At 30.6% G+C, this 9,635-nt stretch overlaps 1 protein-coding gene across 1 annotated transcript; it reads left to right on the top strand.

The window, feature by feature from the left end:
- The first annotated feature begins 765 nt into the window (after positions 1-765).
- LOC107866005 (protein JINGUBANG-like) lies at positions 766-1,992 on the top strand. Its single transcript, XM_047408734.1, has 2 exons — positions 766-1,823; positions 1,932-1,992. Exons 1-2 carry the CDS (start codon positions 766-768, stop codon positions 1,990-1,992), a joined length of 1,119 nt encoding a protein of 372 aa, XP_047264690.1.
- The last annotated feature ends 7,643 nt before the right edge of the window (positions 1,993-9,635 follow it).

Here is a 9,635-nt window from a genome sequence, read left to right as displayed (position 1 = left end):
CGATTTAAATTAAATGCATGAATTCAACCTTCAAGATTCTTAGCATTGAACATATTATATTTGATAAATTATGTATGGTTCATACTTAAAATTATTATAATCTTAGTAAATTAAATTTCTATACATAAATTTAGACTTCGCGCTAAAAATATATTGTTTAGATGAATTAGGTGCTATAAGACTGCATCTACCTATGATAACAGTGTGCCCATAGTTTGCTCAAAAGTAAAATTAACTCTCTTTAATTATTACTACACATGTTGTTGCAAGCTAAGTCACCTTGAGGCTTGATCTAAAAATTACTATACTATATAATACTATAAGCACACAAAAGTTAATACTAATTTGAACATATTCAAACCATTAATCAAATTGACTAGCTTTGTACAAAATAATAAGGTAAAGTTGGTTGAGAGATTAAACAATAGACCGGTGACCCTAGCTAGGCAACTAAATATCAATAAATGAAAAGAACCTCATTATAGGACTAGGTTTTTCTTAGAAAATATGTGAATATTACCATTGAACAACACTTGGACCAACCAACTCACTTTAACATGACTAATAATTTTCCTCCACTATAAAGTCACGATTTGATTTCTGACATAACATTATTATTATAGTCCAGACGTCAATTTCCCTTTGCCCTCTTTCATGCATTTTTTATTCCACCTTACTATTCTCCTCAGCCTTCAAATACCCCCCCTCAAGGCCTCAAACCAAACACTTTCCATTCATTTGTTATTGATTCTACTACTCAAATTAATGGAGGTGCCATTGTCAACATGGTTTTGCAACAATGGCCAGTATTACGAAGATGCAAATTCAGAAAAACAAAGCACTACTTCAACAACATATGAAGAAAATACTAGCTCTTGCAGTATTGACACCTTTGTTAATATTTCTCCTAGTTCTTATTGCATAGCCACTTTCAAAACCTCAACCCCTCAAATTTCCCATCTAGCCATATACAACAACATTTTATACGCTGCATCTCTCAACGAAATCACAGCCATTGATTTGAAAACCTATGAACTTATCGACACGTTCACCAGTTCATCTTTTGGCTTAGTAAAATCAATTGCCTTTAGCAAAACAAAAATCTTCACAGCACATCAAGATTGCAAAATTAGGATTTGGAAAATAAAACCCTCCTCATCAAAAAATCATCATCATCTCCTCTCAACGCTTCCGACGTTAAAAGATCGAATCCGACGTGGCATTTCTCCTAAAAATTACGTCCAAATTAGACGTCACAAGCAAAAATTATGGATCGAACATGCAGATACTGTTTCAGGATTAGCTGTTAATGATGGATTAATGTATTCAGTTTCATGGGATAAAACCCTCAAAATTTGGAAAATGTCTGATTTTTCTTGCTTAGAATCTGTTTTAGGTCACTTCGATGCTATTAACGCTGTTGTTGTTTCTCATGACGGCGTCGTTTATACCGCCTCGGCCGATGGGGAAGTAAAAGTTTGGCAAAGAGAAAATAATAAACATAGTTTGGTAACGACATTGAGAAAACATAAGTCATCAGTAAATGCATTAGCTTTGAATAGAGACGGAACAATTTTATTTTCAGGAGGATGTGACGAAAATATTTTAGTATGGGTGAGGGAGGAATGTGCAGATTATATGTTGCTTACATGGTCATTGAAAGGACACAAAGGTGCAATTTTGTGCTTGGTTTATTTCGATGGCGTTTTAATAAGTGGATCGTCTGACAGAAGCACGAGAATTTGGGAAAAGAGTAATAGTAGTAATAAAGAATGTGGGTATTTTTGCTCTATAGTTCTTGAAGGGCATTGTAAACCAGTGAAGTCAGTTACAGCAGCTTGGGATGATGATGATGAAAATGGAAATAATAATAATAATAATAATAATAATAATAATAATAATAATAATAATGGGGTTCTTTCTATTTTTAGTGGAAGCTTGGATGGAGAAATTAGAGTTTGGCAGGTTAATATTGTTTCAGTGTCACGTTAACTAGAATTATTATAAGTTATATTCAGCTAATTAGAATATTGAAGTAACTTTTACATGTTCATTGAATCGTGGATATATATGATTTTGTATTAGTGTTCTCACGATCTCTACAAGTCTACATTAATTCATGTTGTTTATGATCAATATATGATGCCATTGTTACCCTTCTACGTTTTATTTCATTGTCTTCATTTACATATGAGTTCAATAATTTTTCGAATCAGATATTGAGAGAATAAAGGAGTTATTATAATATCAAATTATAAAATATGTTTTTTTCAGATAAATATTATCAGTGTGGAAAATACTTCAAAACTTCATGAATAATAAAAGAGATACATATTTTCTCGTTCAAATGACATGATTCTATTTCTTTATAGTATATGTTTAAGATCCTATGTTTCAATCCTTATAAATAATTTATGCTCATTCAAATAAATTCACATAAATTGAAACGAGAAACTAATTAATGAACATTATTTTTTAGAATTAATAACCCGGCCTATTTATTCTTAAAGTCCTAGAGTATCATGAAAGCTTACGTATGTTTTATTCTGAAAAAAACATACCATAGCATATCTTTTTCTGTTTATACATTTAATATTTCATTTTGAGATGCTGCTTTTTAATTTCTTAAGCGTTCTTTTGTTTTTTGGAACTATACCTTGATTTGGTAGCAAGAAAAGCAAACAAAAGAATACGAAAGAAACTATTACAATATGTTCAAAAGCCATCACCATTCCCCCCACCAAAAGGTGTTTCAGATGATTAATATATAGTTTGTGCACCATGTGTCTTTTAAAATATGAATCCATCTGATTTTGAAAATGTATACTTTGTTTTCAAAGTAGTGCTGTCCTTTCCAGTGTTATATTTATATATGATCGTTCTTGTTGAAGTACGTCAACAAAAGGAAAAACAGTTCTAAGTAAGGATTTTCAAGTAATTAACTATATTTTATTCATAATGGAAAATTATTGACCAATATTAGCAGTACTACTAATAATTGTAAAAATTAAAATGCAACAAAAGAGAAAGGGGAGAGTTGTTCTATAATATATAGATGGAGCGTGAAACATGCAACATCGGTCATTTCCGCTACAATGATATTTCTATCGAAAAGAAAATGCCGATGCACAAAGTATTATAGTGTTCACGCAGAATTCATAGAAGGATCACATCTCAAGAAATGTGATGTTGACGGGCTATTCTAGCTAATACCAGTATTAATGACTATTTCCATCATTCCATGATTCAAATTCATAATCTATAAATCGCGTGCATAAAAATAACTTTATCGTCACTCGAAAATTTCCTTTATGAAAAAGTTCATTATTAGGGAAGGGAGACATGAAAGCTACCACTTGACGAACGGCCAATACAAGGTTAATTTAATACTTTGCACAATTAATTATTCTCTTTTCCTATATACAAGGTTACTTTAATACTTTGCCATATTGACAATTAATCATTCTCTTTTCCTATATATGTACCAATTGTATTAAGGGAATAACAAGTTTGGCGCAGAAAGTGAATATATGTTGGGTCGCAAACTCAAACACACGCAACGAATGTCTGCTCTTCCCTTTTCTTTAGTTTTATTTATTTTCTATTTTGTGCAATTTTAAAATGTCAAAATTAATTATAAATTCTGTCTAGCTAGCTTAATTAAATGATTAAAAGAATAGGACTTCCTCCTTATTTCAAGAAAGACAATGTCATCATTCTTTCTATATTTAGTAATATAATAATTTTATTTACTCTTACAAAATAAATTCTCAATTCTCTTATGAAAATAGCATGACATGTTTAAAATCAAAGTCTTAAAGAACAGTTTTGATATATTATATAAATCTTTAAAGGTTGTTTAGTAGTTGGTCGGGTAATGCATAAGTAATATCATTTTGCTAGTATTCTTTTATTACGTATAAAATTAATATAATGTTTGATTTGCAATGTAGAAATATGAAATAGTTAATACATGTATAAATTATGAGAAAACGTATCTACGGTATAATTTTATTCAGAATAAATATGGAATAATCAATACCTGAATATCTAAATCCAGCATAACTAATTTTTGCATAAAATAATACATAATCTCGCTCATAACCTCCGTAACCCAACCCTTAGTTTGAAGTAATATAATTCAAAAATCTTATCTATTTATATTGTAAAACTTGGTGTCCAATTATATCAAGCCAAAACATATAAAATAAAACAGAAAAAGGTGGAGCAGTTTGACTCTTAACGACCAAATTTGCGTATGCTAGACAGTGTATCTTCATGTCTAGGATTTGCTAATTAAAATAAATTAGCTAGTGCAACATCTGTACATCTAGTTATGTTGTTTATAATCATTAAGGAATTAAACTTGCATGAGAGGAGAAGAGAAAAGATTGACGTTGATCTATATATTTAGCAAGGCTAATACCTAATTATAATTGTAAATCTAGATCTATAGCTATAGTTAATCGTGATGTATTATATTATTAGAGGACCTTAAAATTAACCGACAACCCCTACATTATTTCTGCTCTTACTAATGAGTAAGAAAATTTTTAAAAAAATAAAAAGTTTGGAAAGGGTGTTTGGAAAACTAAGCACATGTCAGCCACCCAAATTAGCTTTATTCACAACACAAATTCCAATCAAGTGGGAGAAATTGTGAAGTTTTCTTAATTAACTACATATTCATATTTAATATAACATGGAATACCACCAAACTTAAACTTAATTAATTCAATAAAAAAGTGGTTTTGTTAGGGTTAATTATCAAGCTTTATTTGTATCTAACCATATTTGCGTAAGTGCTTACGTATTAACTGGCCCTCACATTAACATAACCTTTATATTTCGTTTTTATTATCTTGAAAAATAATAAACGAAATAGTCAGCATATTTTCTAACGATCTATGTAGCTGTTATCGAAAAAATCCTTTTGGATAATTGATGATATTTTTACACTTTATCATTATACTAGACATTGAAGGGTCCGTAATATATGTTATTTTTTTAATCTCAATTTATGTGACACAAATATAATTTAGATAGTTAATTATTAAAATAATTTTAATTTTTAATTATTGTGATTTATAATACTATTTCTTCTATTTCAATTTAAGTGACACTGATATAATTTTAAAAGTTAACTTATGTGGTAGTAATATAATTCCGATAGTCAATCAAATGTTTTATGTTGACATATTATTTTGTGTCTATTTTATGAAATATTATTAATTTTTTAATGCGATCGTAATAATTAATTAGGGGTGATATAATAAAATCACGATTGAAGCAGCGAAGAACTCGTGTCTTAAATGATTTATAATAGCTAATTAGAAGTGATATACTAAAATTACTTTAAAAAATACTTTTGAAAAAAGCATAAATAGGCATCATATAAGACATCAAGTTAATTTAAAAAAACAAAAGTTAATTTATTATTTTTTTGTCAATTTTGTATTTTTTATTAAATATTATAATTTTTTAATATTTAAATAATCTATAGTAATTAATTTGGGGTAAAATAATCAAATTACGATTGAAACAGCTGAAGCAGACAACACAAGTAGGCATGTCGATTATTTTATATTTTTATTTAATATTACAAATTTTTAATACTAATTACTTTTAGCATAATATAACCATTGTTAGCATCTCTTAGTTGAATGTCAGAAATAAGGACTGTGATTTGACGATATATGTTTGTCCAAATTACTTGTTTGATGAACAGACATATGTATATCATTTTTCTTAATTGTGTTAAAGAATTTCTTTACATTCATGAAGATAGGAGCAACTTTTGTCAATTATTTGATGAAATGAGATCTCTTATGATCAATTTCATTTTAAAGAGAAATAACAATTAAGATTTTAATTTCATTATATGTGCTATATTTTATTGATCTATGTAAATTAAAGTTGTCATATAGTTAAAGAACAATATGATCTCTAATGAACCACAAAATCGATTCCATTAATTCTAACATTTTGTTGCCTGCCTTTTTGAATACTAAGTAGAAGTACACTAAATCATTCTAGCATCTCAATAAAATGAGAACTGGTTAATTTAGATTTAGTTGAAGAACCTAAAAATTACCTTCAAAAGTAGTTACGTTCTACCTTTGGCATATATGGCTTAATTGTAATCATAACCTATTCAATGGTACTACAGCCGAATTACAAGTTAACATCCCCTACGAGAGAACTATGGAATTTTGTTTATCTAACAGACAAATCTATCCGGTTGGAACAAACTAATACAGAAAAGCAACAATGGAAACCTCCAATCACTGGACTAAAGTTGAATGTAGATGGCTCCTTTAATGCAAATTTCAGGTCATTTTTCATATTTATGCTTATCTTCACGGTTTGAGCTTCTCCATAGCTTCCTCAAGTCATTTATGACTTTCTGGGACTGAGGGTTCAGTTACCGGGCAGTTCGTTTGGTTTTTAGAGTCAACTCCCTGTTTAGAAGTCTTCGTTGGTTCCAAATGGCCACCGATCAAAAACTTCAGCGAAACGATCTCGATTGAAAATTTCTACTGCGTCAGCATATTCGAAATATCGGTTTTAGTCTAGGTAAACCTTTGGTTCGGGTCCCAATGCACCCAAGCTCATTTCGACCTATTAGTCGGAAAGTCATAAAATCGAAACTATATATGTGGGCCCCACTTTTTGCCTAAACGACCTTTTATGGAGGTTTTGATGATTCCAATGGATTTTAATTATGGTTTACACTCAAATTTCACTATTGGATCATATATTTTGGGTTCCGAATGAGTTCTGAGGGTCAAAAATAATTTTTTGACTTTGCTGTCAGGGTACCGCGTCTCTTCGCCGAGGGGGTCTATAAGTAGACCCAAGGTCGCGATTTTGGGGATTTTTCTTTCACATTTAAGAACCTAAAACCCTAAATGGGTATGATAACTTGAAATTGTCTTGTGGGTGTCTAAGGATCTTGGTAAACATTTTTTATTATGATTATCATCCGGATTAAGGTAAGATTTCATCACTTTATTGGTGAATTTCATTGTTCTTGACCCAAAACCCCAATTTAGCTTAGGGCTTGGTTTAGCCCCAAATTTCGTTTGTTTGCACCCATCAATTGAGGGTTATGTTTCCTTGGTGATAGATGAGCATTGGTTTGACCTCAGAAATGCGATTTTCGTTTGTGGGACCCACTTGGAGTTTTTGGTGTCATTTTTGGACCCGAAGCACAATAGTGCAATATGGGTATCGTTAGACTCGTATTGATGAATAGATTATATTTTTGATAGTGTGATGGCATTTTGGGGATTGTGAAGTGAAGACGAGCATGTGGTGCTTGAAGTGGGATTTTGCAGTTTAGCCTTGAGGTAGGCTTCTGTCTGCTCTTCTTCATGGATGATGTATGATATATATTGCGTGTGAACGTGAATGTTAAGATTGATATTGGATAGAATGACTTAGTATTGAATATACATATAAGTTTGGAGATTAGATAGGGTTTTGAACCCGTAGGTTGAATTACTTAATACCCTTGTAGAATCCTATTGTCTTGTCCCTAGTTTGGGCCTTATTGGGCTAGTGTGATAGTTTTGGAACCGTAAGTTTGGTAGAGTTGACTTGAGTATCCTTGTTTCTAGTTGAAGTTACTAGCTTAGGCGTTAATACGACTTGCTTGACATCTAGAGGATGAACTAGATACCTTAGCCTAGTTTGGAGCATAGTATGCCTAATTATGGAAATTATGGATAAGAAGTGAGATCATCCGGCCCACTTAGGCCAAGATTTGTGTTAGCCCTTGTGGCCTTATTCGCGGATAGTAGACCTAGTTGAGATTAATGGGTCTTATTTATGAGAATTACTTGATGAATTGATAAATTGTGATGATTTTCGTCGGATTATGATTAGTGGCCCATAGAGATGCATTTTCCTCTTTATTATGATATTTCGCCCCTAGAGATGTATTTTCCTCTTAATTATGATATTTGGCCCATAGAGATGCATTTTCCTCTTAATTATGATATTTTACCCATAGAAATACATTTTCCTCTGAATAATGATATTTGGCCCATAGAGATGTATTTTTCTCTTAATTATGATATTTTGCCTATAGAGATGCATTTTCCTCTTAGTTATGATATTTGGCCCATAGAGATGATTTTCCTCTTAGTTATGATTATTGAGCTTATAGAGATGATTTTCCTCTTGGTCATGATGCATAACCTATAGATATGAGATGTCTAATAGAGGTGATATGCTTGTTGATATTATGCCTCCTAGTGTGAGATACCTCTTATATGTGAGATGATTATAGATATGCTACGGTTTATAAATATAATTATTGATATGAGTCCCGGATATGTATATGGGCCTAAGGCCATGATTATGATGTTGTGATTATTCCGGACAAATTAATGGTCCAAGGGTTGTGTTATGGTACTGATTAAATACCCAAGAAGTGTTTATCATTGTGAATGATATGATTGCGATTTATGAATATGTATATGTTTGTATACACATCTCTCCGGTATGGGACGGAGAAAGATGCGGTATGATGCTTATTATTCCATTGATTGAATACTGGTGATGACCTGCATAGTGTAAACATCTAATTTTTTACCAAACCTAAGTGTTTTTGCCATTTTAGTGTTCAATTTCGTTTTAGGGTCTAAATTAGATATTTTAAAATTTATCTTATTTTTACTAAATTTATTTTAAAATTTTTGAAAAAACTACAAAAATAGAGTCACATTTTAAATAAGTTTTTATTTTTATTTTTTAGTTTTTATTTGTTTATTTATTTTTAGAAAAAAAAAATAAATTTTTTTAAATTATATTTGTTTCTTCTTTCAATTTTTAATAAAGAATGTTGTGATATTAATATTTCTTAACCATATTCCTAAGAATAGCTAATTAACGTATTTTGTATTTTGTTAGTTTTAAAATAGATTTTATTATTTTTAGTTTATTTAAAATATTAGAGAATCCTAAACTACCCAAACCACCCACAAGTCCCACTCTCACAAAACCTCTCCCCCATTTTCCCATAACACACACACACGACAAACACACACACACGACACAAACAAACACATACACTAATTATATAACACACACATGCACACAAAAATCAAAGGGGGGAGAGAAGAAAAAGACAACACACGGGAGAAGAGAAAAACAACGGAAGAAAAGAAAACCAAGAAAAATAAAACAAGCAGATTATGATGCTTTTGTGGTTACGTTGGTCGGTTCTGTTTAGTGTTGTTCTTATGGTCTAGACGCATGTAATATCTGGTTACATTATCTATGAACAAAGTTATGTTTCTAGTAATTCTATTGTTCGACTGGCAGTTGATTTATTTTGTTATTTGATAGATCTGAATGTTTTATTTTTTTTTTTAAAAATAAAACTATATTCTTTTTTTTATTTTATTTTCGTTGGTAAGGGAGTGAATTCATAAAATAACGAGTTAGGTTCTTAATCTCACATAAATTAAGTTTTAATATACAAGTAAAAATTGACGATGAAGTTGGAAAGCCCTGCTACCGACCATTCGTTATAATTAAATTAATTTACCATTTGAAGCCAATTGAATTGGGTTGGGTAGGTTTTAAACCCATTAGGTGCTTATTTAGATTAGAAAAATAGGGAC

The sequence above is a fragment of the Capsicum annuum genome, chromosome 3 (genome assembly GCF_002878395.1).
Source record: "Capsicum annuum cultivar UCD-10X-F1 chromosome 3, UCD10Xv1.1, whole genome shotgun sequence".
Classification (NCBI taxonomy): domain Eukaryota; kingdom Viridiplantae; phylum Streptophyta; class Magnoliopsida; order Solanales; family Solanaceae; genus Capsicum; species Capsicum annuum.
The sequence above is the reverse complement of the archived record's forward strand: the minus strand, read 5'-3'. Positions and strand labels throughout refer to the sequence as shown.

What these genes read in the sequence shown, in the direction of transcription:
- LOC107866005 (XM_047408734.1), top strand. Translation starts at nt 766, where the DNA reads ATGGAGGTGCCATTGTCAACATGGTTTTGCAACAATGGCCAGTATTAC. An exon ending in GGGCATTGTAAACCAGTGAA is followed by an intron (nt 1,824 to 1,931) that starts GTCAGTTACAGC and finishes TTCTATTTTTAG; the next exon opens with TGGAAGCTTGGATGGAGAAA.